At 42.7% G+C, this 26,730-nt stretch overlaps 9 protein-coding genes across 9 annotated transcripts; 5 read left to right on the top strand and 4 right to left on the bottom strand.

The window, feature by feature from the left end:
* Positions 1–90: 90 nt before the first annotated feature.
* Positions 91–1,817, top strand: V1512DRAFT_266658 (protein-tyrosine phosphatase-like protein). Its single transcript, XM_066917135.1, has 2 exons — positions 91–674; positions 731–1,817. Exons 1-2 carry the CDS (start codon positions 410–412, stop codon positions 1,735–1,737), a joined length of 1,272 nt encoding a protein of 423 aa, XP_066769820.1. The 5' UTR covers positions 91–409; the 3' UTR covers positions 1,738–1,817.
* On the bottom strand, positions 1,504–2,970 carry V1512DRAFT_266656 (mitochondrial 54S ribosomal protein mL44). Its single transcript, XM_066917134.1, has one exon. It carries the CDS (start codon positions 2,872–2,874, stop codon positions 1,849–1,851), a length of 1,026 nt encoding a protein of 341 aa, XP_066769819.1. The 5' UTR covers positions 2,875–2,970; the 3' UTR covers positions 1,504–1,848.
* Positions 2,971–4,079: 1,109 nt separating this feature from the next.
* On the top strand, positions 4,080–4,528 carry V1512DRAFT_249388 (uncharacterized protein; the record flags this gene model as incomplete). Its single annotated transcript, XM_066914613.1, has 5 exons — positions 4,080–4,082; positions 4,132–4,161; positions 4,210–4,228; positions 4,286–4,425; positions 4,481–4,528. The coding sequence occupies 5 exons, from the start codon at positions 4,080–4,082 to the stop codon at positions 4,526–4,528; spliced, it is 240 nt and encodes a 79-aa protein (XP_066769818.1).
* Positions 4,529–4,551: 23 nt separating this feature from the next.
* Positions 4,552–7,008, bottom strand: V1512DRAFT_266647 (S-adenosyl-L-methionine-dependent methyltransferase). Its single transcript, XM_066917133.1, has 4 exons — positions 6,946–7,008; positions 6,854–6,900; positions 6,477–6,810; positions 4,552–6,426 (listed from the first exon to the last, which is right to left on the bottom strand). Exons 1-4 carry the CDS (start codon positions 6,967–6,969, stop codon positions 4,756–4,758), a joined length of 2,076 nt encoding a protein of 691 aa, XP_066769817.1. The 5' UTR covers positions 6,970–7,008; the 3' UTR covers positions 4,552–4,755.
* A 116-nt stretch (positions 7,009–7,124) lies between these two features.
* Positions 7,125–8,307, top strand: V1512DRAFT_266645 (tRNAHis guanylyltransferase-domain-containing protein). The gene is made up of 5 exons (XM_066917132.1): positions 7,125–7,273; positions 7,317–7,583; positions 7,627–7,799; positions 7,848–7,936; positions 7,984–8,307. The coding sequence occupies exons 1-5, from the start codon at positions 7,260–7,262 to the stop codon at positions 8,170–8,172; spliced, it is 732 nt and encodes a 243-aa protein (XP_066769816.1). The 5' UTR covers positions 7,125–7,259; the 3' UTR covers positions 8,173–8,307.
* Positions 8,308–8,712: 405 nt separating this feature from the next.
* V1512DRAFT_266642 (fungal-specific transcription factor domain-containing protein) lies at positions 8,713–11,846 on the top strand. The gene has a single exon (XM_066917131.1). It carries the CDS (start codon positions 8,798–8,800, stop codon positions 11,654–11,656), a length of 2,859 nt encoding a protein of 952 aa, XP_066769815.1. The 5' UTR covers positions 8,713–8,797; the 3' UTR covers positions 11,657–11,846.
* Positions 11,847–20,481: 8,635 nt separating this feature from the next.
* On the top strand, positions 20,482–22,904 carry V1512DRAFT_229102 (transcription factor Vhr1-domain-containing protein). The gene is made up of 3 exons (XM_066913911.1): positions 20,482–21,039; positions 21,093–21,221; positions 21,275–22,904. The coding sequence occupies exons 1-3, from the start codon at positions 20,751–20,753 to the stop codon at positions 22,750–22,752; spliced, it is 1,896 nt and encodes a 631-aa protein (XP_066769814.1). The 5' UTR covers positions 20,482–20,750; the 3' UTR covers positions 22,753–22,904.
* Positions 22,864–24,935, bottom strand: V1512DRAFT_266630 (uncharacterized protein). Its single transcript, XM_066917130.1, has one exon. It carries the CDS (start codon positions 24,868–24,870, stop codon positions 22,942–22,944), a length of 1,929 nt encoding a protein of 642 aa, XP_066769813.1. The 5' UTR covers positions 24,871–24,935; the 3' UTR covers positions 22,864–22,941.
* V1512DRAFT_266628 (Rix1 complex component) lies at positions 24,924–26,277 on the bottom strand. The gene is made up of 4 exons (XM_066917129.1): positions 26,188–26,277; positions 26,061–26,133; positions 25,901–26,005; positions 24,924–25,852 (listed from the first exon to the last, which is right to left on the bottom strand). Exons 1-4 carry the CDS (start codon positions 26,230–26,232, stop codon positions 25,056–25,058), a joined length of 1,020 nt encoding a protein of 339 aa, XP_066769812.1. The 5' UTR covers positions 26,233–26,277; the 3' UTR covers positions 24,924–25,055.
* Positions 26,278–26,730: the final 453 nt, after the last annotated feature.

Raw genomic sequence — 26,730 nt, 5'->3', positions numbered from 1 at the left:
AAAAATATTTTTTGGTTGGGAGTTTTAGAGTGTTACCCGGATTGCGGCTTGAATGCTCATGCAAATGCACCACCATATGTGTGTCGTACACAATCTTCTCTTTCATACATTAAAAGGTTTTTGGAATTTAGAATTGCATTCTGGTCTTTTAAAAAAATGTAAAAATAGGAGATAACTGTTGAGTGGTAGCTAGCTGGATTGGTGGGGTGGATCTATACCTATTTCGTACGTGCGGCCATTCCTTTCACTCAAACTGTTTGTATGCATTTACAACCCACCCAATTTCTGTAACTTGCGCGTCTACTCAAAACACGAAAACTGCATTTGCATTATAAAGTATTTAACAAGTTTATTTGAATGAACCTTGGTCTCGGACAGCTAATCGAGTGGAACCTTTCTGCATCAAAGAATGACTGAGTTTTTGCGTGCAGCCATCGCGTCTCCGCGTTTACGACACTACGACCCAGTCACAGGTACATATCTTGATCTTGCATATATGGAAAAAAATATCCTAGTGTGTTCTATGCCTACAAATGAGTTTCCGAGAGTCATGTTCCGCAACTCTTTGAATGATCTGCTGAAGCTGCTGAATCTACGGCATGGAAACCACTGGCATATTTGGGAGTTTAGATCAGAAGGCGCTGGATATGATGATGCTGATGTGTTTAACAGAGGTTAATTATGCTGTTTGTTGTTTTTAAAGAATTTGAGTGCCTGACATTGCTTGCAGTAACTCATTTCCCGTTTCCAGATCACATTCCTCCGCCATTTGCAATGATCCCGGTCGTCATAGCTTCGATGCACAAGTTCTTGTCACAGAATCCTGAAAACGTAGCTATTTTGCATTGCAAGGCCGGAAAAGGCCGGTCTGGGATGATGTATTGTGCATATCTTATTGCGTACTTTCGCTGGACAGCACAGAGCGCTCTAGCAAGTTTCACGGCCAGGCGCATGCGGCCCGGGTTTGGTGAAGGCATTTCAATTCTGTCACAACGAAGGTACCTGCGGTATTTTGAGAACTGGGCAAAGGATCCGAACCGCGAATACAGGGAAATTCCCGTTGTGGTGACCGAAGTCCGGATACTAAATCCTGTGCCTGGTCTCGAAGTCCGGTGCTGTGGATTCAAAGAGCATGGGCGGAAAGTTGTTCCTATTTACGTATTCACGCATGATGATCACGTAGGCGAGCATGAAATCATAGGTACAGTTGCAGAAGAATCAGATAAGTGGCAGAACGCCAGCGAAGAAAGTCTTGACAATGAGACGGAAGGAGGAAATGGCAAGGGTAATTATGACCCGCAACTGCACAGGACAGGAACACACAAGTCGATACAGTATCAAAGATATCATGACCCCTCGCGACATCCTACAAAAAATATGACAGGGACAGAAGTAACATTGCGTCCCAAAGGGGACATTCATGTCACGGCGGACGTCAACATCATTATCGACAAAAAGTTTTATGGGCCTGCAAGTCTGTCATTTTTGAGATCAACAGCATACGTCTGGTTCAATGTCTTTTTTGAAGGCAGTCATGACACTGGTGGAACGTTTAGAGTTGCATGGGAAGATATGGACGGGTTTAAGGGTACACAAAAGCGAGGGTCAAAGTTTTTCGACAGGATGGAGGTTGATTGGGTGATCTGTAACCCAATGGAGTTACCAGCCGGCAACCAGCCTGATGCAGAGATTGATCTTAGAAGTGGTACAGACAGTAGTTCCTCGGTTAATTCTTAATTGTTTTGCTTTTTCTTTCCAAACTCGTTTAATAATCGTACAAGAACATGCCATCCAAGTCCAATCATGGAATGTATGCCATAATGCAACATGATTCATCTATTTTGGCCTTTAAACAATGATCTCGCCAGGATCGACATACAGAGACGACTCATCAACGCTGCTTCCTGCAACCACTTCACTTGGCAGTCTAGAGACAGGAGGTGAATACAGATACCACCCCTTTAATGCATTGATTGCAGCCTTTATTTCCGCTTCTTTGATGCTGCCACCTTCGCCTGATCCCAAAACGTTAGAGCCAGAGTATACACCGACTACAAACACTGGAGAGCGCGACAGTCGACCAGACTCAGCAATCATTCGGGAAACCGGGGGTTGGAGTTTCTCACGCTCGCATAAACGAGAAAGCTCTCGGGTGGGCTGGTCAATCTTAAATAAAGACGAAACGTCAACCTTTCTTGAAAGAATGTGATCATGTACAAACTTGCGTGCTGCGGGTTCACCGTCATGCAAATACACGCCAGCGACCACGGACCGCACAAAGCCACTCATAGCTTCACTATATCGCTGGTATACCGCACCATCAACGTCAGCATACTCTGACAACCCGTTTACCCTTCGAATCACTTGATGAGAATATTTTAAAATACCGTATGCACCTGGTAACTCTGTCTGCTTGATCCCATGATATGGACTCTTTTTACTGGTACTTGGCGTCTCACGCTGCACGCCCCAGTTATTTCCAATGTCAGAAAGTGCATCGTCACCAATATAAGCCCACACCGCTTCGCGTACAACGGAAAGCGGTAAGCGAACGTAAGTGAACATAATTATTTCGCTAACTACTGCGTCCAAATATGCTTTTCCAAACTGTTCCAGCCCACCATTGTCCAAAAACTTCGTAGCAAGAGGCGAAGTCCTGCCATTTAGCGCACGAGCAAGTGTAGTCAACGGAAATTTTTTCGAAAGACTTATACGTGCATGAAGAGCAACAAGCTTAGTCGACTTAACGATCTCTTCTGCATCAAACTGTTGCTTCTTCGTGACAGATAAGCCAACTTCTTGGGCAAAAAGTCGAGCAGATGTGTGAAGCCCTTTGCGTATTGTAATCGAAAAACTACTTGAACTGAACGGCATTTGGCTTGAACTAATCAATGTTGTAAGAACGATAATTTATCTATGAGCTACAAAATGTAGAATTGCACAAATTATATACCCTAACCCAAAAGAGAATGCCAAATTGCGAAGGGTCTCTACCTCACGGTACAAACCTTAAGGTTGAGTCCGTAGAAAAACGTATCGGGTTTTTTGGCTGCCTTTTACGATTGAACTATATAATAAGAAAGTATACAGTAGAAATCTGTATGTTGACTTAACAGCCAGGCGTTGACAACAATGTGTACGGGTTGATCAAAATAAGACAGCACACTATCACTGTTTGCAGTAGCTTAAGTATAAAGGCGCGTCGTCTGCCCATGCGTAATGAATACTCAAGCTTGACTTTGACATTTTCGGTCTATAGACATTACGGGATTCAATACACTTACTTCTATGATTCTTGAGTGCTTAAATCACTATTAGGCTTCGACTTTCGGTTTCGTTGAGTTACAGAAGCTATTCGCTGTTTTAATTCAAACTTTTCATGATCACTCAAATTTCGAAGTGCAGCGTATGAGTTAATTTTCTGTTCAATGTCCTCTGCGGTTGTGTTGGATTCTTTTACTTTGGACGACGATTGTTGACCAGCTCTATCGTGGTACAGTCTCCGCATCTGAGTTAAAGACGACTTTCCCAGTCTCTCAGTTAGCAGCATTTCTGTACCAGCGGAACAAACTTGTAGTTCTCTTCTAGCTACTATACCGTCAATCAAGAAAACGTGATGTTGTTGTTAAATAACTATACCATTTTGGCATCGGGCACTAGCTAAAATCAACTGAACAGTCAAATCGGTGCAGATTAAACGGTTTATGCGCATCACCACAAATCAAAACTTAATATATACAAGCTGGCGAACACGTCAGCAAAATTGTACTAGCACCTTGCAAACAAAAAAAAATTGTTTTGATTTTTCAGATGCCGCAGTTACATATGGATGAGTGCCGTCTACTACATAGTAATGTCCCGTCTTACTACGAGAAAATGCAAACACGTGACTTGGATTGGTCAAGTGAGAAAATAAGTACACTAATGACAGAATCAGTCACCCTATTATGTCACGTGCTACGGTTTAGTCTTAATTCATGGTCGCCCAATCATATTTGTCCTAAAATTGTAACTGGACTTCACGAGCGGTATACAATTTCAACACAATTTAAATCCTGTTAACTTTACAGATTATATAAATGGTAGGAAAAGTTTTTGATTTAAATGGCGGTACTGATAGTATGTGTTTAGAGTGGAGGAAAACGGTATCCTTTCCCCAAGGTAAGGTTATCTGTGCCAGATTAATTTGCATATGCTAATGAATTCTAGCACGTCTGGGCTCCCACTGGTATATATAGCTATCTGCTTATTATTGAAATGAGGATTTGGATTAACGACTTATAAGGCGGGTGGTGGCCAAATCCCAAGAACTGGCGAACGAACTTCTTTGGTGTTTGGGCTTCTTTGATCGGTTTCGGTTTATTTCTTAAGGTCGCTGGTCCACAGATTGCTCAGCCAAAATTGAATTCAAAAGTTGCTGAAGAGGTACGTCTGGTTGAATTCATTTTTTTGTGAGAGACTTGGTGCTGATACGAAACAGCTGACAGCGAACTTCAACGCGGCGGCAAAGCAGGGACGGTCAGCGTAAAACTGGGTTGTACTGGATTTGGAATAGATTTTTATGCAATTAAATGTTCTTTTCACTTAAGGCGCCTATCGTACATACAATCACATTTGAACGAACGACAAATCACAGAAAATTTTGTATCATCGGAAATCACATGAACAATTGGTAATCGTCTACTCTGCGGCAACTTTAGTAGCTTCTGCAGGAGAAGGAACTTCGATGCTTGTAGCAGGCGCTTCGGCCAAGGCTTAAGTGTCGAGCTTTAGCTCGGCCTCGATCTCAGTCTCAGTCTCTGGCTTAAGTTCAGACTCCGCCTCAGTCGTTGCAGGCGTCTCGTTGGAGTTTGTAGCCCCGACCTCGACATTGTCGTCTTTGAACACGCGTAGCAGTAGTTCGGCTGTGTCTTGCTTTGGTAGCATCAAGTTGACAGATGCACGACCACGCCAAAGTGGGAACACGATTGGCGTATCCTGACCTTCGTGGACTTCCAAAAACACACAGCCCTCGTTAACTTTGAGAATCTGATCTAAGAAGCCTTTGTCCTGGAACTCGTTAAACTTTGGGAATACAACGCGGCAGAGTATCTTGAGTGTCTCCAGTCCACATCGGACTACACGGACGTGGTCCGCTTCTGGCGCGTTAAGATCATGTGCGACGTGGGAGTAAAGCACCGACATTCCTTCAGATTGCACTCTCCATGGGCATGAACCTTCGAGAGTCTTCTGGTAGGCAAAGAGCTTAATACCAGCGTGAATAAACTTAAGTTTAGTATCATTCAATGAAATAATTGGCTGCAGACGAGGATGAACGTAATAGATCGTGCGCACTGGATCGCCGGTAGCATTTCGTACCAGTAAAGAGTTGCGTGGAAAGTCGCTGGATACTGAATAGAACTTCCAGCAGTTCTCGATAGCTGGATGATCTGGGGGTAGAAACTTAAATGGTTCCTCATTTGCGTCTCGAGGCAAACGTTTCTTCTTCTCAAGAACCGGCTGTTCTGGTTTGGCATCAGCAACTGTAGCATCTTCAGTAACTTCAGAAGCATCTGTTGACGTCTTTGTCCGCTTATTCGCTTCGTTTTCCACATTTTCTTCAGCAGCACGCTTCAGCGAAACTTCGGTTGCATCGGCCGTCTTTTCGAGCACGGCGATGAAGAACGCACCAGTGTCCTGATCATGGGGATACACCCTCATGCATCTATCGACACCAAGCTCGACTTCATCGCCTTGAGGGAAACAACTAATGGGTACTTTGCCTCGAGTCTCTTTAGTGCACCAGGTCTTGTCTTTAGCCATGACTTTCCAGTCGGTCATGCCTGGACGGCGAATCAAGTTCGGAAGACGCTCTCGGCAGTCGACAATAGTAACCTTGCCGCCCCACGCACGGACGACCTGACCAATAACAGCCTCGTTTTCAATAGGATTAAGAGAGCAAGTAGAGTAAACCAGTTTACCACCTGGCTTCAACAGATGGAGACCACGAGTCAGTATATTGATTTGCACTTGGTGAAGCGAGAGTCCATTGTGCAGTGTCCAGTCACGCCATACATTAATATTCTTTCTCATAGTGCCGTCACCAGAACAAGGGACGTCACAAAGCACTCTATCGTAACGAAGATATGTCACGTCCTGGTCCGCTGGCAATCTAATGCGGGGAAACAATTGGGCGTCGTGGTTCGTAACAATGAGGTTGGGAGAATTAAGACGTTTGACCTGGTGAATTAGCATATGGCTACGCTTATGATCAGAGTCATTCGCAACGACAAGACCGGTAGGTTCGGGGATAGCATGGACAGCTTCAATAAGTTGCGCAGTCTTTGAACCTGGAGCAGCACAAAGGTCTATGACTGCGTGATGAGGTTGCACGTCCAAAAGCAACGGCGGGATCATCGAAACTGCTTCCTGACGAGAAATGTTGCCCTAGAAATGTCAACGAACTGGACAATGCACAAATGTGACAGAAAACATACAACATCAGTCTCTGTAACCAAGAACTTTTGAAATCGTGCGAACGGCTTGCTTTTGCGAATGACAGTTTTGCCAACCCGAATTTGCCACGCAAGCTCATCTGGATACCATGGAAGTGGGGTGGGCGCCTCAACTTCTTCACCATCCCATACAATGTTCTTCAGAAACGGAACGTATTCAGACGTCAGCGAGTCTCTAATATGCTTTGCATGTTGCGAAGATCCAGTGATACGAAAAGTGACTGGCAGAGTAGCCTTGCAAGAATTAAAAAATGCAATCCATTCGTCTTCAGGAACAATCTTTTGTTCTTTGTAGTACATCTCGAACATAGCATTTCTGTTGCTGTTAGTGCGAGCTTAAACACAACACACCATCTTACGTCTTTTCAATTTCCCTCCACCCTCCTGACTCTCGAGATCGAGGGTGCTATTACGTCAGTTATGCGCATATCTTAGTCCAATGATACTTTACATCATTTCTTCCGCGACGACCCATGGTTTATATTGAGTGCGGTTTGGTATCTAAAATTTGTCTCGAACGCGAAAGCAAGAAAGTTTTTTGCTGGTCATCGTAGTCGTGGAGCATTGAGTACGGAGTTTACAAGCGGTCGACGTTGTATGTTTGTTACCAAAATAATAAGCGCTGTTTATTGGGAGTTAGAATGTGCGGCTCAATTGTCAGATCGAGGATTTTGTGAAAGCATCGCATGGTAGATAAAATTCGACCTTATCAGCTAAAATAGAGGTTTATTTGCTATCATTTTGTTGTCGTATTTTTGATTCGGAATGGCAAAGTCAAGGTAGGAAAGGTTGACTGTAATTAAGAAGAATCTGACGTGCCAGATTCGAGTATGTTCGTAATTACGAGCAAGACTTGTCAATATTACCAAATACATACATTGTGATTCGAGTCGATGGTCGAGGGTTTCACAAGATTTCTAAAGAATATGATTTTGCGAAGCCAAATGACCGACGCGCTTTGGACTTGATGAATGTTACAGCGAAATCGATAGTAGAACAGTTTCCGGAAACGTTGTGCGCATATGGTCAGAGTGATGAATACAGTTTTGTGTTGAAGCGTGATTGCGCTTTATTTGAGCGAAGACAAGCGTAAGTGGAAGACCTTTTTATGGTTTTTTCTTAATATAATTAGGAAGCTTGTATCAACTTTTGCAGCAACTTTCACAGCACAGTATATATTTAGATGGCCACAGTTTTTCACAGAACCGTTGAAAGGTTGGCTTTTACCGACATTTGATGCGCGAACAGTTATATATCCAACAATAGGAGAGATTCGAGACTATCTAAGTTGGCGGCAAGCAGACTGTATGCATATCAATTGCAATGAACGCTGAACTGACATCTTTGTCACAGGTCATATTAATAATCTGTATAATACGTCATATTGGACATTGGTATTGCGCGGTGGGATGTCTGAACACGAGGCGGAACAGACTTTAAAGGTCTGTACTATCTGAATAGCAAGCGTGGAGATCTACTCACACAATAGGGTACTAACTCGTCGGATAAAAATGAGCTTCTATTTAGCCAATTTAGTATTAATTACAATTGCGAAGATGAGATGTATCGAAAAGGTACAATAATAACAGCAGTTCGGGAGCGAGGGAAACGAAGGATTAAGGAAGCTCATGTTGATGTCATTGGAGATGAATTTTGGAAAACTTGTGGATTCCCATGAATTCAAGGTTCAAGTGTAGATTATTACTAACAAAATATGTACATAAAGCATAAACTAGTATTAAATGACTACTTCATGCAGTTTTGAAATCATTACTCCGGATATGAATAAATAGTACTAATAATATGATGGCCATAGCTTCTTCACAAATATTATATATTTTAACTTGGTGGAGTAAATCTATTCATAATAACTAACCTAGCAAAAACACAATAATAACTATAAAAGCCGTTTGTTTTTAATATTTTAGAATCCCCCGTTTCCCCAATAATTGCTGTCTGCCATTTTAAAATATTTCAGAACTAAGCTCACTTAGCCCAAATAATAAGTAGTTAATAAAAAATAAATTCGAAATTCACGTGGCGTTTTGGGTTTTCCGGAATTACGGCCGGAATGATTAGCCGAATCTAAATTTGGTCAAAGAAGTGTTGTCCTCTTTCGGTTGCCGCCTGCCGAGAAAGGTTATCAAAGACAGCTGGGCTAGGGTATCACAACATAATTCCGGCCCCGTCGCCTCTGATCTTTATCAACTTCTTTTGGATTCAGTCTCTTTTCTCCTTTTTTCAGTGCCCTCCCAATCCAATTATCGAGGTCGTTTGTTTAGGCTCACTTTTATAATAAAGTGATGGTAGATAATCGTCCGGTGTATGTCGTGCAAGGACAACAAAGGCAAATCCAACCAAGTCAGGCTCAATCTGTTCCGACTCAACAACAGTATTACCCTCTACCTGCACAAAACTACGGTGTACCTAATTTAGCACCTCATCCCAGTTATGATTATCAGTATTCTCAGTATTCGCATGTTCCCCCTCCTCAATCTCAAGCAGTTTATCAACCTGCGCTTCATCAATTTCCAATTGCAAATCAACATCAGCAATTATCCGCGCCAATCTCTCGAAATTCACCTGTGACGAAAAGGCCGTTTCGTCAACGACGAAAAGATCCATCATGTGATGCATGTCGTGAACGAAAGGTCAAATGCGATGCTTCAGAAACAGCCGCCTGTTCGGAGTGTACTTCTCGAAAATTAAAGTGTCAGTTTACAAAGGACAATTCACGTCGTATGTCGTCGTTGACACAGGTGCAGGACCTAGAAAAACAGCTTGCACATGCTCGAGCTCATATTGCTGCTCTGTCGTCTACACTAGATGGCGGAGATGCTTCAGATGTAGCAGATGCTGCAGCCGCTGCAGCATCTGCCGCCATGGCACTTGCCCCCGGTTCCCCTGTGTCATCTGCACTATCGCCTGGATCTCTGCCTGGTTCACCAATTCTATCGGCTTCGCGCAATCAGCAATTGGCGCCTGCATCTAATACAGCTGCAGGCATAACACTACCAGAGATTCTTTTACCTCCTACAGCTCCTCCTAGGCTATTGCGAGCCTGTCCGCAGCATGATTTCACCTCCGTGCGAAATTTTTTGCAAGCATTTAGTCAAGGCGTCTTCAAACCTCCAGCACCATATAGACCTCATGCATCCGAAATTTACAGTGAAGTTGTTGGAAAGTCGACAATTGATTTTACATTACCTCCCAAAGACGAAGCTATTGAGCTTGTCGCAGCATACTATGATGCTTTGCACGCATGGATGCCTGTCGTTCACTGGCCCACCTTTCTTTCTCAGTTTGAACATTTATACTCTCCAGCTGGTGGACTTGAGCATGTTTCACCCGCGTGGGCATCTACTTTCTTCGCAATTTTGGCTTGCGGATTACTGTCAAAACCGCTGCATGGACATGCAGCAATAGAAGCAGAAATCAAAGCTCGACACTATATCACGGTGGCGCGGTTGTTAACAGATTTGTATAACGATGAATTTAATCTTGACCACTGTCGCTCTGCGCTTTTAGTTGCAGTTTTTCTTATTGAAGTAAATTGTGCTTCAGCTGCTTGGACATGGTTGTCGGCAGCTGTGCGCAAAGCACAGGATTTAGGTTTGCACCGTGAGCTTTCATCTGCGTGCGCCACAACAGTGTCCCCTATTGAGATTGAATTACGCAGGCGTGTTTGGTGGGCCATTTTTGTATGGGACAGAATCCTTGCCGCCGAGCTTGAGCGCCCATACCTTATTTTGGACGATGATTGTAATGTGCTGTTCCCTGCTCCAGTTGACTGCCATTGCATCACAGAAGAGGGCATCATTACTTTCGGGTCAGGTGCGGTTATCGAAGGAATTAGTCCACATTCTGATCCACATTCTTCGGTAGCATGCTACTTTATACCTATAATTCATGTTTTGCGAATTTTAGCACCGCTTCGGAAAACGTTACAGTCTACTGTCATTGCGCGAACTACATTGGCAACATTTGACGGCTATTTTGCGCAGTTTTGGACAACTTTTCCGGCCCTTTCGCCTACTGTTGGGGGTATGTCGCGTGATTTTTTGGAGCCAATGTCGTTGATTCCTGTGCTGTTGATGCAAGATTTACGACTGTGCCTGCATCGACACAATCTGACTCCCTACGCTTCACAAGAGCTGCGATCAAACGCTTTAGACAACTGTGCAATAATTAGTTGTGAGACCGTTGGATTTTTACAGCGGACAATGATTAGGTCAAACGGGCCACATCCTCTACCGCCAAAGGAAACCGAAGCATTCTGGGCTGACCGAGTTGCTGAAGCCATGTCGTCGGTTGAGCTATTACATATTTGGAGGGCAGCTTTGTTTTTAATTGCTCGGGGCTTTTTCAGACATGCACGGGTATGTGTGAAAATTTCCGCCGCGGTACATGACCATCGACATGTGAACACTGCTTGTGGACGATATCTTGAAGGCGTTTTGTTGTGTTTGCGCGAAAAGCTGGAAGCGTTGGACAAATCAGATAATCCGACTGCTCAATATGTGATTGAAGAGGATGAAGATATGATCGCATTGATATCTGGAGATTTACAAGCTCGAACCGACTCATGGGTTTGGGAAGAACCTCAGAAATCTACTGATCGGGCAGCTCATAATGGCAGCCAGACATCGGCGGCACCAAAAATAGTAGAAGAAACGCAGATTGGGTTGGCAACCGATAGCATTCTTTCCACGTCACAATTGGAAAAGGCCGAGACGTGGAATAAGTGGACACAGCTCGATTCTTTGATGCAGATACTTGATCAGTCTCTCATTGTGGCACACGAGAGAGAGATGTTTGTTCGACGTGCGTTAGACGCGGGTCTTGTGCTTGAATTGCTGAACGTCGAACGAAACATGGCAGACATGATCATTCCTTCTGTCATGCGCGCAGTCGTTGGTGGGCGAGAAGATCTAGCTGGTCCTGTTCTTGAGATGTCAAAGGAGCACACAGCAAGCAGTGTGGGTGATGCAAGCAGCAATGACGACACATCTGGCAACACTTTCGAGAAATCTAAACGCGACAAAGCTCCAAAATCTTCATCAGATGCTGAATCAATTGTAACCGATACACCTTTGGGGCGTGCAGTCGAGCGTGGTCCGACCGTGAAGCGAGCCAGAATCAGTATTGCAAACATCATTTGATTATTTACTAGGGAGGATTCTGCTTGTTTTTGGCGTTTTGATTGAATTTGGCTCTGTAAGTTCAGGTTCTTTTCAGAAGTAGCGTGCTAACACAATGTCTAGTTGGTTTATAATAACGAATGGATATATATAATCTGGAAATTTTTGAGTTTTGCAATAAATGTACAATATAGAATGTGCTTAACTACTATTAACAGACGCTGGTCTAATACGTAAGCGATAAGTTCCTGACGCGTTTAAAGTTGAGTGCCCGTCTGACTTTACGGTCAAAAACAGTTAGCCACGACACAATGCCTATTTTCCGTTCCTTTCTTGTGATTATTCATTAACACAGGTTACGGCTACATGCATAAACTTGCAAACTAATACAATGCGGTTACGTTAAAACTCCAAATATTACTGTAAATTAAGGTACACCTCGTTAAAGTATATCGAGCACGTAGTTATAAAGCACTCCAAAGCGCTTCGCATCTACTATGCAAAGCCGTTCTCTTCAACGGCAGGAAAAAGTTTCAACCGTAATAGTTGATCATACATTCCGTTCGCCACATGATCCAAACAAACCGATAGCAACTTTACTTGAAATCAATAGTTTACTTGAGACAGCACAAGATCACAAGCGAAGTCACACTTCGGCTTAGCTTCTCAGAAGCTATAAGCTGAAAGGTCGACCCTGTTTCGAATGAGTCACATTATCAATAATAACAGCCATTTTCAGATCCACTCTTTTTGCCTCTTCAGAAACACCTCTCACTTGGAAAATTCAGAACATAACGGGTTGAGACAAACCCTCTAAATAAACTTACAGCACCAAATCAATATATAGTGCAGTCAGTGGTGTCACAACGCAGTTATGGTTATACTATTACCAACCGTTGTGCGACAACCCGCAACGCTCGCAACCTCGCACAGGTATAGAATTGGCTGACTCGCTCACTTTCTAACTTCTCTTTATACGAGCCACTTCACTAAACATCAACGCTTTAACGCGTTTCCGGACACAGTCAGGGTCTACATACTCATCACAGATCAGATACAGAAATAGGTCGCGACTTCTCCAAGATCGAGTCAGAAGTCGGATAAGACACGCGTTCTAAAATATGTATAAGTGGTGTGCCACAGATCACAGTTATGGACTTATTCATGCTATTTCCAGCAGACAGCGACAAGATCAGCCTATTCTTAATCAAATCGTAGTCTGTTTCACTGACATCTTATTTGCGTAACGACACTCCAGTTGCTATTTCTTCGGTAAATAGCGCTAATTTCAGTACCCACCGGTCGATCAGTCACTCCTAATGCAACATTAAATTTGAATAAACAAATGCAATCAGCATGACTGAGTCATTCTACTAAAAAGTATAAGTTGTCAGTCCTAAGTGCAAATACTGATGTTTTTTTGGAGGCTGTGACATTATTACAGCCGTCCTGTTTTATGATGTCAGATTGATCTGCTCTTTCGTGATGGCACCATGAACGTTATGTTCTGCCCGTATGGCTTCTCTCTTCTTTATTCTGCTCGGTATTTTCCTGCTCTGTCTGTTCTGTCTGTTCTGCCCCTTGGCGCGTGCAGAACGTGTTTGCCCGTGTCCATTGTACGCGTCTTCTCTGTCACACGTACTCTGATCTTGTTCGACTATATCCCAAAGCTCTCAAAGTACAGAGTCGTTGGTAGATCAATCGCTTGGTTGTCTTGCACAAACTAGAAAGTTATATTTCTATTCCCATCTACTCTGCGTGGCCGGCGATCTCCGTTTCCTCGTGCCAGCCCAGTGACACATGCTAACTGCCGAGTTTTCATAAAATAGCAAACATTTGAACAAAAGTGCCGTTCACGTTCTGTCCGAATGCTTGTCAGTAACTTCAGATGATTCGGCACCTTCGATTGCATCAGCAGTTGCAGAGTTGATTTGTGATAAACTATGCTTTTTCACTAATTCAAAACCTGGCGTTTCTTGATATTCGGATCTTTTGTTTTTAATCGCATCAGATCAATTTCCACGACTTTAAAAAAACCCTTTTAATAACTTTCAAATTTACTTTATTCGCTTCATATAATTTGGCATCAATCTTAATATCAATAAGACACAACCATAACCAATATATTAGCATCAAGAATCTGCCATGTTCTTTTGGTTCGAATTCAGATGGCATTAATGTGAATAAATTGCTCTATGCCTTCTGCTGTCTATGCGGTCTATGCTGTCCTGGTGGTCTAATCTGCAGCTATCTCAAACTTCCTTTTGTACAGTTTACCTTCTGCCCTAGCGGCATCCGATCTTTTTGTTTGCGGAAGCGCTAATGATCAACTTTTGTTTTTTCAACTTATTCACTCCCTTAGTTTGTGAGATAATTTCAAATTTCTCATCTGGCGCTCGGTCTGCGCAATAAGTTCAACTCCAACGTCAAGTCTTTCGGGCTGTATCTAAATGTTGGCGGCTTAGGCAGCGCTTACCCCGGTCCAACTTACCGACGGCGACAAGATACCCCGATTACTTTTGACAAGGTCTGAGTGCTACACCAGATCTATGGTATTGATGCTTATGAAACACTTAGCGCACACATTCTGCACAAGGAGAGAACGTTGTGAACATCACTTGATGTGAAATTCAAGAATATTAAAAGAAGCTTGACAATGTTTCAAATTGTCGTGACACAAAGACTTTGATTGGTGTTGAAGTAACAGACCTGATTTTGTTGCGTTCGCTCTGTTGGTCTGTTAATAAGTTGTCGGGGGTATAAGTGACTGATGAGTGAGTGCTCTGACTTGTGTACTGACATTCTGTGATTTGCTATTTGTTCTAGTTATACTCTGTCCCATTATTGCGTATTTCAGATGGCAGTTTCAATACTAAAAGCTTGCTCTGTCAGTCATCAGCTCGGCACTTCTGAAGCAGTAGTTTTGATAGCATGTGTACCGCAACACTAGAACATTGGCATATGATTTTCAACGGCCTATTCAAAACAGTTGCACTCTTTCTGTGTGAATTTATGATCTGTAGCCAAATTCCTATAGTGCAGCTTTGTTGAAATATATGTGAATTTAAGCAATTGTGAATCTAGAAGATCTGTTCTGTGTTGTGCTATCGTTTGGTTGCTCTGATCTAGAAGCTTATTGGAGAGCAAGATTCAGTTTTGCGTTTCGTGATTGTTGTTAGGTTTCAAGACCAATTTTTTTGGAGCAGGATTGTGAAACTGAAGATAATGATTTGGTAGTTTCCGCACTTATTAATGAATGCACTTATTTTGCCTTCAGCACTAGTTACAGTTTGAATTAAGTATCGAGAGAGGCTTGCACGTGATTTTTCAGGCTTGATTTCCATTGCAATTATTTACGGTTCAACAGGTTTAATAAATGCAACCATTATTTGCCTTACATTCAAGATCTTGAGATCAGTAACTAGTCTAATGCTCAAGGTGTTCTCGCACTGTCTTACATATGTTGACAATAACTGGACTTTGGCGTTACCCAGAGATCTATTGGTAGTTGCTTTACTCAATTTGACTGAATCTGGTGCGAGTCTGAACAAGGGGTACGAGCAGTGATTTCAAAACCCAGCTGCCTCTCAAGACTTGAACACAAGACATGGGAAAATATTAACAGCGGCGAGTTTATGAGTTTATTTTTTTTCTATACGTTTCGTAATTTTGATTATAAGATTAGCAGGTATTTTCCGGCTGTCATACTCACTAGTGCACGCACTGATTTCTGTTAATTTGGCAATTTTTGGGCGTATTTGCGTGCAAGTGGATGATAGATATCTTTTGCCGTTGACTTTTAATTGAAAAGTTTTAGCAAATGATGTTTCTGCTCATTATGCACTGACTCTGTACCAGCCGCGCGCTGTACTTACTATTTACAGATGAATTTCAGTGTATAGGATGAGTATACAAGACGGTTCTTTGGTGGGTCTGACTGGTCTTATTCATGCAGTTATTACTAATAAATTGATCTTTGACACTGTAATCACCGAGCAAATGTAAATACTTTATATCATAGTACAAATCTATAATGTTGTACAGTTAATCAAAGTGAAGTTTTAATCAAGATTGAACCGTACAAGACCAATTTGTCGAAGAACGATTGAAATTCAGGCTGCTTTATTTGCATATTAATTAATTGACTTCAGACACAGACAGCTACTACTACTACTACCGCAAAATGTTTACACCTTTAACTGTTACTGTTGTTTTAAGTTTGGTATTGCTTGAATCTGTTTGTTTATATCTAATTTTTGTCGTGATTGCTTCTGCTGCTGTTAATAATTTAATTAATTTTGTCTACCGTGTCAAGGTATCATGAAGACAGGATTTTGGTCTGGCCAGAGCAGACTTCTAAATTACTCGCCGACTTACCAAAAAAGCTAAAAATCCATGGATACACGGGGATATATATGCCATGAGATTACGCGGTTTGATCAAGAATAGAAGCACGAGTAAGCGCCGGCTCGCATTTTTCTTTGCTGAGAGCGGGGTACTCTAGAAAATAGAATCAGGATCAGGACAAATGTGTATTTATGTGGTTCAAGAGTCTCGGGGTCACAGAAACAATACGAATGGATATTCGAGGCGGTGTTTTGCTTTGGATAAGTTTGTTTAACTGTCAGTTTTATGTACCTAAAAAGATCAGCGTTAATGCCACTGTTGATAGAGTTGATGACATCATATAGACAGTCGGTCAAGGCTTTTTTATGTTTTCTTAAAAAACGGTACTAGTGAAAGTTTGAGTAAACTATGTGCGCTGTCAGTAAAAGATAGTATCAAAGTTGCGATTACGCGGAAATAACAAAGTTGAATGGTCCAGCACCGTGCAGGTCGGCGGCGGATAAGATAGCTAGAGATTACAAGCAAGTCCTGATAGGGCCTAATAGCAATGCACGAGGACGTGTGAGCACGCTGAACAGGGTGCATACACAACAACTGCCGATACGGAATGATGATAAGTACTCGCCTAAGATACGTCCGACTCGGTCTTTCTGCAAGTCACACTTTATTGTACTATCTAACGCACGCTACAATGAGCACAATGGTTGGAAGCCCCTAGATTGCAAGTTGTCACCAACATCGCTCAAGTAGACATAAGAGTTTCAACTCAAGCAATTGGTTAATAGACGTGGCCTTTCAGACAAACAAATGTATTCTGGTAAGCGGCAAGAATCATCCAAAAAGTGGTAAAAGTAATCTAAACTGAGATGACCGGATTGGCTACTGAATCGTGCGTAAGACACGTGCATGACTTTCGTGACTCAGCTGATATCGTTATCTTATCATATATCACAATTCAGCGTAACTTATGTCGGAAAAGAAAGGAGCCACAACTGTGCAAATTTTTGTTATTTAATTAAAGCAATCGAGATTTATACACAAGCTCAAAAGCAAAATTAATGGTGCATACAACCAGCCAAGTTGTATAGAGCTGTCCGATACTGTGTCTGAGTCGACGGTACGCACATGTGTAACCTTATTTATACATCTATAGCACGCGTTTTGCGTAAATAAACTTTTTGGTTGTATGATGTAGTTTTTAATCTGATCACACATGTTAAAGTTGATTTTGGCAAGAAACGAGAAACCGAGTTCGACGAGTCAGTTGCGTCAGTTAACATGGCTTTATTTTAATGATGTGCATTGACTTCTAGTTCGATTATATTTTATGCTTTTTAATTCTTACACTTATTATGGTTATCGTGTTATCGATCGTGCGGCTAACTGGAAGTACGGTATTTGTCCATAACGCTTTGGACATAACAGGCGCATTTAACGAGAGATTTACCCGCCAATACCTAGACTTTTGATTTTTGGGGAAAATAACAGTTGTTGTACGAGCGTATTTTACTTAATTACGTTGTATATTTCCCGTAATGAATGTCAGTGTTGTGTAAGGTAGAGCAGGATTTTGAAGGTGCATTTTGAGGTGCGAATAGAACAATTCTGTTACACTCTCAACACATTCTGGTCACACTAATTTACTGATTCACTCTCAGCAAACACCATCGCTCAAAAACAAACGACAAATCCTCATTCACTGAATAATCTGGGCAGCTGCAACACAGCTTGCCGTCACCATTTTTTGTTTAACTTCAAGATGTCAACTTTGAGCACTTATTAGTAGGTTCTGCTAGCTCTACGGCGATTCTCGTATACAAAATGCTCGCTGTTGCTATGTAGATAAACTTGAAGCATTTCTACGTTAACAACAATACGCGACGCAACGTGTAGAAATTATAAAATCTACAACGTTATTAAATTCAACAGACCAATTAATTGTACCGGACGGACTCAACCCTTACGATCCAGTTTTGCGCGGCACACCATTGAGTATTTCTAGTTTCCAGAATGTCTTGTTGGGTTTTCCTCGTTCTAGCCGCTATGCTGACCAGGCTATACAGAACATGTATAAACCACAGAGTTCAGAGAACAGAGAGAGACCCACACGGTTACACATTTTTGAAAGTGAAAGTTCAGTCAGGTTTAAATTAGACTCCGAAACACGATTCGATTGCCGGTTTCTGACGGACACTCACCGCTTTGTTTTCTAAAATTTATATAATATAGTATCCATCCCTGTATTTGTGTAAAGAATGTCGAACTCATTACAAATTGATGCGCTGCTTTCGACGTTTACATGAGCTAATCCATATAATATAGTCTGGGCTGTGAATGGCACTGTTCTGTAGCGAATTAAGCTCAGTGCCCAAACTGGCTCAATCTATAGAGTTTTACTATCTAATCCTCAACCATACCGAATGGATTCTCAAAGGAAAATTGCAAAAACAGCCACGGCGGCTTTTATTGATTTGATAGTGATACGAGTTTGCCGTGCAAACCACACTTCGGATTACACTGTGCCCTCGAGCTAACAAGACTCATGAACCAAAATCGAAATAAGTGTCAACTTTAAATTTACCGTCGGACTTGCAAAGCATGTATTACAAGGTACCATGCCGACTTGTTCAATGCTCATCCAAGCTTTCATAGCTTGATGCACCAACGGGTGGCTGCCCGATACAACTGTTAACTGCAGTCGCATCAGGCAAAAATAGTTTTTGATTACGGATGAGCATTTGGCCGGACCGAAGATTCTGCACTATTTCCGCACAATGTTCTTGCACGCTGTTTACTATCGTAATTTAACGTACAATGGCCTATTTGGCAACGAATGAGGAAGCAAATAACCAGCCTTTTAAATTACGTAACAACAGAGAATGTGCTGCTGACACAATGAGTCGAGCCTATGGTGAGTGCACATCGAATTTCGATGCTGGAATAGAATGAAGTAGAGTACGGAACTGCATTTGGTGACGATACAGCGCAGGAAGAAGGTTATTTTTGGGCATTAAATGAATCAAAGTTTCAAAAAAATTAAAAGCTACGAACCGGACGGGTACGTACTCAGCCTAATTCTTTGATGAAACGTATCTTTAAGATGGAAATCCCATACTCTTCAAAGTTGCGTTAAGAATACATACATAGAGGTTGGAAGCAAGCAGTCATTGTATAGATAGGAGTGAATTCCTGGCAACTTTAACACGGGTTCTGATTATACTGTCATTTTCTATCAATGCCATATATACACGTCATTAAAACCTCGATTGATGAAACTATCCAAGATTCATTGGTGTTTAAAGCATAAGCGGAGGGTTGAATCTGGTGTAGGAACATGGTAGCTGTATTACAGTGCAATGGTTAGTTACTTCTTACGGCCCGCAGTGGGGCACGGGGCAAGGTGACCCACTCACTCAAACCTCCGAAATTTGAAGTTGGAATTTTTTAGAATTCAAATAATGCAACAGATGAAAATGCAACTTAAAAAGTAGTTGAATTCCAATAGTCATTACTCACTGTCTTTTTTAGATTTAGTTTACAACTGGAAAACGATTCCGCGCGGGTAAATAATATAGAGACATCGGGAATTCCGCATACTTTATCCTCTAGTGGGGCTTGCGGCAGCGGACGATATGATATGGCCCTACCATATGAAGGCGCTGATTAAGAAAACGAGTCGTCCCGTCGCGCTTGATGAATTATGTCACTCACTCTGATCGGGATGTAATAATAGGATTCGAAGGGATAGGAGAAATACGAAAAATGCAAGGTAAGTACCTCGTTATTATATAATCCCATAACATTTCTAAGTTAATTGCGACATAGTGGACTTCTGATAATGCAATTTAACTATAGGATATGTATCCGGGTGTGTGCAGCTGTCATATCAATCAATTGAGTCATGATGTACCAAAGTCATTGAAGATTGTAGGTGCCACGATCTTAAACCAAAAGGTTCCCAAACGCCGTAGTTCATCGGAGTTTCGGAACACCATTTTAGTTTGTACATTTGAATTTGGTTCATGTATATTAAGTTTTAAGCTAAAGTTAAACAGAGCACTTTGGGAGTACGACATAAATAAATTAAATTTTATTCTGCCATGAATGCAATAGGGCCTGTGTTGCATCTCCCGGGCCGTAGCCGGGTACAGCCATTTGTTGCCGTTATTAGCAAACTCTCTGTAACAATTGTAAACTACTTTTAGCATGGGCCCACTATTAGTATCAGCCAATGGAGTACCAAGAGATTTATTCTACCGAGCGAGAGAGATTCTCTGTTTTAGCCACGAAAAGTACTTCGGCTCGTATCAACAGTACCCGGGATCCACACTTATCTCCATAGTTGAGGTACCGTATAACCTCTACCAAATTTTATTTCTCAATAAAAGTTGCATATATTCGATATTTTATATTCTATATTCCTTGCAAGTCATACTTAACTACTCTGTGTATAAAATATACTTTTATCAGACCGATCGAGCACGGTCAAAGACAAGTATGCGGCCAAAGCTCACAAAGAAGCTATCAAATGTCTCGGTCGCGCATGGTACCAGTTCAAGGGCGTCAGGTACTCGAAAGCTCGTGCCTAGTTTATTACTGTTGACTCCGCCTTGTTATTAAACTACCACCGCAAACCCTTCTAATATCCGTTGTATTCTCCACTCATCATTACATGTATAACTAAACCTTCGGTCTTTTATCTATATATACATATATATATATATCTGCGCACCTGTTTTCTCCCACGCGTATAGCTTGCCTTCTTACAATGTTGGTGTATCCTTCAAATGGCAAACACCGCTGTAATGATCCTATACTCAATATGAATTCTAATACTCAAGAACATAATCAATACTCTTCTCCCTTTCATCATCTACAGCAGTCTCGGTTACCTCTATCGTCACAGCAAAGCGTCGTTCTTCCACAATCTCAGCACTCTTTTGATCCTCAGTACTATACCCGCACAGATCATCAACAATCCCGATGCGAACAATCACAATCAAGGCTGTTAAGGATAGAATGTACAGGTCGAGTTGTTCAGTGGAATTTAGATTATGGTGTGCATTATTGCTTCAAGTACTGCAAACGTTCAAGTACTGATTTGTTATAGAACATCTTAGTCTCGACAGGTTACACAATTACATACAAAGTGCATTTTTCATAGAGTCAAGACAATTTAGTCTGCGGTACAAGCCCTTGATATACGGCGAAGAGGCTCAATTTGGGTATATTACAGACGGTAAGCTTTAATTGGGCTTGAGCTAAAGTTACACATGTTAAACCGGACTTTAGAAGCTTCATTGCTCGCGGCACTCGAGCAAGGTGATCTCGCAATTGAGGTCCTCACAAACAAAATCGAAGAAGAGCCAACTTCAACTCCGTCTTACAAAGGCTGGCAACGGTCGAATTCAATAGACTCTGTTGTAATGGATTATACTAGTGCGGCTGGTGGTGCAAGTAGGCAATACATTGCGCAATCCGAGCCACAATCATATAGTTCGACTTCCCCAAATACGTCACCAGCTTCAATATCTCCACCTTTTCATTCTTCTCTTTCTCGTTCTCTGTCCGTTTTCCCTCTTTCTACTTCCGATGCCATGCAACGTCGGAAATCCTCAATATTTATTCCTCCTCCTCAAAAAAAAGCACCTCCTGCTCGAGTATCTGGGGTAACTCAAACCATTCGCCAGAAACTGCATTTCGTAGATGAAGGGCAATGGAAAAAATTTTCTGCTCGCAGGTTGGAGCTTATTGATTCAATGGAGTTGTCATCTAAAAAGGCCTCTGAACAAGACGATGTAATAATTGCTGTGGCAGATACATTGCGAGACGAATATGGCTTCCCGCTGCATACCTTACCTGATTTTGATGAACTCGTTCGAGCTGCGATTCAGTCTGTGCGTCGAAACCGCAAAAGATTACCGAAATACACGGCAAGATCAAAAGCAAAGTCAGCAGGAGCTACTTCGTCAGACGAGCTTGCACGTCAGCGTTCTGATTCTGTTACTTCTATAAACAGTGGCACCAGCGCTACTAGCACCGCGGACGGCTATTCTGGAACTTCTTCTCATTCGTCGCCCGATTTGTCGAAGACAACTGTCGCGTTGTACCCAAATGGCCACTTTGAATATAGGCCAAACGTGTCGACCAGAAGAAGCGAACCAATCATTGTACAGCAACCCACAGGAGTACCAACTGCGCCGATTGCATATGATTGCCGATTTTCAACACAGCCTTTTCCTTCACATCCCTCTGCCGAAGAGAATTCTAAAATTTACCGGGCTAGTGACCGTCTTCGACCATCTGTTAGTCCCCAGGCTCCATTGACTCCGGTTTCAATGAACCAGGAACCATCGTCACAAGCTCAAATACTACTTGAGCTCATTCATGGCGGAAGAGCAACTACATGCGCAATCAACGTTACAGACCTTGTGTCCAGCACATTTAGCAACTTGTCGTTCCTTTTGAAAGCCGTCCGCAGAACTTTGGCTTTGCCAGCTGACGCACCGGTCGCGCTCTACTACTTCCGAGCCGGTGATGGCCTACGGGTGCAAATAACGTCTGACGCAGACGCAAACTTGGCCATGCGAACCGCCCAGCTTTCGACTGGCGCTTCATCGGTACAGGGATTTAGGGTTGAGGTCATAACAATGAACGAAATTCAGGCTCTGCATTACCCACCTGCGAGATCTGTTTTTACGCCTACCGTACCGTTGTTGATGTCGGATTCGTCTAGGCGGATATCTATTGGTTCTCTTGTCGGTGGGTAATTTTAATACCAGCATCTTGTCTTTGAATATGGGAGTCATTAGTGCGCTTAGATGTGGAAAAGGAATACTAATTTGGGAATTATTTTGGAGTTTTTAGAGTGTAACTTGGAGTTCTTGTCAGACAACTTAATAAATTACATTTTAATATGCAAACTTTTTTCATGAATAACGACAAACCATATTTTACATTTACCGTTTCCAGAACCAGCCCTTCTTTTCTGGTGTCGACGTAGTCACATTCTCAGACAATTGCGTTGTAGCAGATGCAGCGGCTTCGGCAGCAGCCAGTGCGATCCCATCTTCGTACGAAATAAAGTTAAACGCAGTGTCAAAAAACACCGGTTTTGCGGGAACAGGACAGAGTGACAAAATGTTCTCAAGATCCACCAACCGGCTCAAGTCAACATACTTTGGTCGACCGGTCTTGCTGTCAATCCAGTCTGCTCTAGAATTAAGCGCGTCAATTACAAACGGACGTGAAGCCTTAGTAAGCTCTGCCTCTGCCTGTGCGTCTCGTCTCGCCTTTGCTTCGTCGAAACATGCCTGCGACTCGGAGAGTCCGGTAGCGACAAATTTGCGCGCGCCAGCGATGTCAACGGTAAACAAAATCTTGGCCGACCGGTCTACTTCGATATCGCTCACATTCAGTGCCATCTCGTCCACGTCGGCGACAAGATCAGATGCTTTTTTCCACAGAGCGACCGATTCTGTAGTTGAGGGCGACACTGCAATCGCAGACACGCCGGTACGCAAAGATTGATAGAAAGTTTGAACAGCAGCCAGCGCGTTGGTTAGTTCTTCATCAGCAGCCACACCAGGCAGCTCGTTGATTTGCGAAACAGACTGCAGAATCGCGTCGTACATACCGGTGATCCCTTTGACTTTGCTAATTACAGACTTATTCAAGGCAGCAGTCTCTGGACTTGAAAGCTTCTTTTGCTTCTTGGTCAGTGATGACCGCAGTTGAGTCACAAGCAAATTGTCACGAGCGATTCGGCGAGAAATAAGATTGTAGTTGGCGTAGGTCGAAACAATGTACAGTTCTTGCACACGCTCCTGGCCCCGCTCGACGGCCGCGCTTGTGGCTTCCACAATAGACTCATGTACTGCATCCACAACACCCTGCCAAGCAAGCAAAACCGGATCAAATCCTGCGGCAGCTGTGGCAACAGTAGAGGCTGCAAAAAACTTCTTGTCGGCGTCAAGAGAGGCGACAATAGCAGCCGCAACAGTTGCGTCTTTAATCTGCGCAGTGTGCGATCGCCAGGTAATTTCCGACAACAGAGTAGACACGCTTGCAGCCTCCTTAGAACCCGACAACAGTTCTCTGGCTTCAGTCTTATCCTTGACAATGCTTTCGACAAGTCCAGTCACAGGGGAAGTCTTGGGAAAATAGTGGCGAGAAAGCAAGACAACAGTCTCTCCTCGAGCAGAAAAACTCAACTGACTAGCGCTAAACTTCAAAGAAGGCTCAACAGTCGTAGTCAGTAAGTCGCGGTAGAGATCAGCCATGTCGTTGTCATCGTCTGTAGCATCCGAGGTCGCAAGCGACAAAATGAGTCCCGATAATCCAATATAAGCGGTTGCGCAATTAGTCGCTACCTGCTCGTAGTTTCGTGCCTCAAAAGATACAGCAGCGGAGAGTAACTCAGAGTACATCAAAAGTCCTAGCTTCTCATAATCTAAGAACTGAACTGGCTCTTCCGTGCTCATCACAATCGATTTCAGAATGTCCACAAGCTTATGTGCCCGCTTAAGTCGTGCCATAACATGTCTTTTCTTGCCAGATGCCCCGTCAATATTGTTCTCCAACGACGCCTTGGTTTCCATTGCCTGAGCCCACGCTCTCTCTGCAGTAAGCATCAACAGTCCAGCAAACCGCTTGTCACCGTTCAATTCATCAGCAGTTGGTACATGAATGTTGTACTTGTTTGCAGATGACTCTAACGCCGCCTTCCCACTCTTAGTTGGGATCCGTCGTCGCACCTTGAGCCTCCGTCTGAGAGAGTATAGCTTTGACGACAAGTGTCGAGCGTATCGACGATAATCAGCCGCGCTTTGCAACAAAGCGCCCGAACGCTCCTTTAATAAAGTATCAAACAGTACTGGTGGTGCCATTTTGCTAATCGCTACTGCTCAATCTTTACCAAGTACAATTGCTTGATTACTGATTGATGCTGATATAGGCACTTTACACTTTTTTCAAAACGAACTACCCTGCAGTGTACGTGCACTTTATGTCATCTAATATATCACGTGAATTTTATGTATAGACCAACTAGTATACAGCCATATCTTCTGAATCATTGAGATTTGCTTATTTCCCTTCTTGTTTTCCGTAGAAAATCGATTAAATGCTTGCACGTTCGACCTATTTCGCCTCCTTCCCGTCTGCCGCTCTCAAGCCCAGCAAAGATCCCGTCTAACATTGGCTCCACAATTCGGTATCGTGCGCCTATGTCTTCGCTCGACATTATCGATAGCTTGCCATCACCTGCTTCAAATAGCCCTAATCGTGAAAATGGAGACGTCGTGTTGCGCGGGATCATGTGCTTGGCGGTGTCTACATGGTAGACCGGTAGATCTCTATCAGCTTTACTAGCTGCGGTCGTGTGGTCTGAAAGACCTAATCGTAAAAACGTAGCCAAAGCATCTAAATGTCCAGACGCGTTTGGAACGCTGTCAATACTGGCCGCATTGCCAATGACGCCTTTACTCAGTTTGCTTTTTCGTGAGACTGGAGCAAATGACGAACGATCAAATTCCCAGCCCAGTAGCGAGCCTAAACAAGTCAATGTCTTTGCCCATGTACGGGTGACTATATGCATTGGGATCGAAGCGTCGTCGGCCTTGAGTAAAATCAACAGATATCTCGACGAATCTGCTCTGATGTCTGCCGATAAATGTGTCATGCCTGAATGAATATAAAGTGATAGTATGTGAATGTGAGGCACAAGTGACGGGGCCGGAAGTTTTTGGAACAAACTTAACAATGCCGTTCTTACTGATTGCGATGGATCAATAACCAAAGGAGCAATCGCAGTAAATAGTGTTGCGTTCAAATCGTTTGGGAGATGTGTCTGTATATATAGCAACGTGTCTAAACTATCAGCATTGTTAAATCGTCATTTAGCGTGCAATAGCTGACCTCTTCGTGTTTGGTTTGAATTATGCTTTGTTAAAGACAGGTGATGTGCAAACGCGTCGTCAGTAGAGTAACTTCGTGTTATTGATTGTGTCCGTATGTCAATCGCTATATCGAAGCATCAGTCTCTTATGTTGTTCACAATGCATATTGTAGTTTGAACCTTTAGCCCGAAATCCAAGCTCCGTGTGGGTCGTAGACTTTGGCTTGGTTTTGCCTACTTTCAACTTTGTTTTCTATCATAACTCTGTTAATATAATTTTAAAACAACAATTAGATTCACAGCTCACAGTAAAATCTTTTCGTTTATCTTTTTTTTTTTTTTGGGAAACCATTTCCGCGTAGTGAGCTTTTGCTACTTCTTAATGAGTAGCTCAAAGGATACTCGATGTCCCAACTCAAAATCTGCAATTAAAGTTTTATAGATTTAAATTGATCTGCTCTTCACTGCGAACACACTCTGCGAACACACTCTGCGCTTCAGCCGTGGAATATTAAAAGCATTTTGATTTTCTTTATTATTATAGAATCTACTTCTGCATCACTCCACTTGTTAGAGCATTTTCGTCGTGTGGAGAAAACCCAACCAGCTCACTCACGGGTGTCAAGTATAATATCATCATCGAGAACAGAAATGCAACCGCCATTTAATGAGTACATGCGACCAACAAAAGAAAACACAGCGCAATCAACATATTTGCTCAAAAATCCCACTTTGTAGTAGATAACGTTGTCAAAGTTAGAGTGTAAAGTTCGAGTGTTTACAGATCGAGATGTGCATTGCACACAGATTACTGGCAAACGCGCAACAGTTTCTACCTACTACCCATAAA

The sequence above is a fragment of the Lipomyces arxii genome (assembly GCF_038497795.1).
Source record: "Lipomyces arxii strain Phaff 12-163 unplaced genomic scaffold V1512scaffold_20, whole genome shotgun sequence".
NCBI classification, from domain to species: Eukaryota; Fungi; Ascomycota; class Lipomycetes; order Lipomycetales; family Lipomycetaceae; genus Lipomyces; species Lipomyces arxii.
This window is presented reverse-complemented; position numbering and strand designations above follow the sequence as displayed.

What these genes read in the sequence shown, in the direction of transcription:
- V1512DRAFT_229102 (XM_066913911.1), top strand. Translation starts at nt 20,751, where the DNA reads ATGTTGGTGTATCCTTCAAATGGCAAACACCGCTGTAATGATCCTATA. An exon ending in TCAGTGGAATTTAGATTATG is followed by an intron (nt 21,040 to 21,092) that starts GTGTGCATTATT and finishes GATTTGTTATAG; the next exon opens with AACATCTTAGTCTCGACAGG. An exon ending in ATTTGGGTATATTACAGACG is followed by an intron (nt 21,222 to 21,274) that starts GTAAGCTTTAAT and finishes ACCGGACTTTAG; the next exon opens with AAGCTTCATTGCTCGCGGCA.
- V1512DRAFT_266628 (XM_066917129.1), bottom strand. Translation starts at nt 26,232, where the DNA reads ATGGTTTCCCAAAAAAAAAAAAAAGATAAACGAAAAGATTTTACT. An exon ending in ATAAACGAAAAGATTTTACT is followed by an intron (nt 26,134 to 26,187) that starts GTGAGCTGTGAA and finishes GAGTTATGATAG; the next exon opens with AAAACAAAGTTGAAAGTAGG. An exon ending in TTCAAACCAAACACGAAGAG is followed by an intron (nt 25,853 to 25,900) that starts GTCAGCTATTGC and finishes CTGATAGTTTAG; the next exon opens with ACACGTTGCTATATATACAG.
- V1512DRAFT_266658 (XM_066917135.1), top strand. Translation starts at nt 410, where the DNA reads ATGACTGAGTTTTTGCGTGCAGCCATCGCGTCTCCGCGTTTACGACAC. An exon ending in TGCTGATGTGTTTAACAGAG is followed by an intron (nt 675 to 730) that starts GTTAATTATGCT and finishes CATTGCTTGCAG; the next exon opens with TAACTCATTTCCCGTTTCCA.
- V1512DRAFT_266645 (XM_066917132.1), top strand. An exon ending in TTATTTGAGCGAAGACAAGC is followed by an intron (nt 7,584 to 7,626) that starts GTAAGTGGAAGA and finishes TAATATAATTAG; the next exon opens with GAAGCTTGTATCAACTTTTG. An exon ending in AGGCGGAACAGACTTTAAAG is followed by an intron (nt 7,937 to 7,983) that starts GTCTGTACTATC and finishes CTCACACAATAG; the next exon opens with GGTACTAACTCGTCGGATAA.
- V1512DRAFT_266630 (XM_066917130.1), bottom strand. Translation starts at nt 24,870, where the DNA reads ATGGCACCACCAGTACTGTTTGATACTTTATTAAAGGAGCGTTCGGGC.
- V1512DRAFT_266656 (XM_066917134.1), bottom strand. Translation starts at nt 2,874, where the DNA reads ATGCCGTTCAGTTCAAGTAGTTTTTCGATTACAATACGCAAAGGGCTT.
- V1512DRAFT_266647 (XM_066917133.1), bottom strand. Translation starts at nt 6,969, where the DNA reads ATGGGTCGTCGCGGAAGAAATGAT. An exon ending in GTCGTCGCGGAAGAAATGAT is followed by an intron (nt 6,901 to 6,945) that starts GTAAAGTATCAT and finishes CTGACGTAATAG; the next exon opens with CACCCTCGATCTCGAGAGTC. An exon ending in TGGTTACAGAGACTGATGTT is followed by an intron (nt 6,427 to 6,476) that starts GTATGTTTTCTG and finishes TGACATTTCTAG; the next exon opens with GGCAACATTTCTCGTCAGGA.
- V1512DRAFT_266642 (XM_066917131.1), top strand. Translation starts at nt 8,798, where the DNA reads ATGGTAGATAATCGTCCGGTGTATGTCGTGCAAGGACAACAAAGGCAA.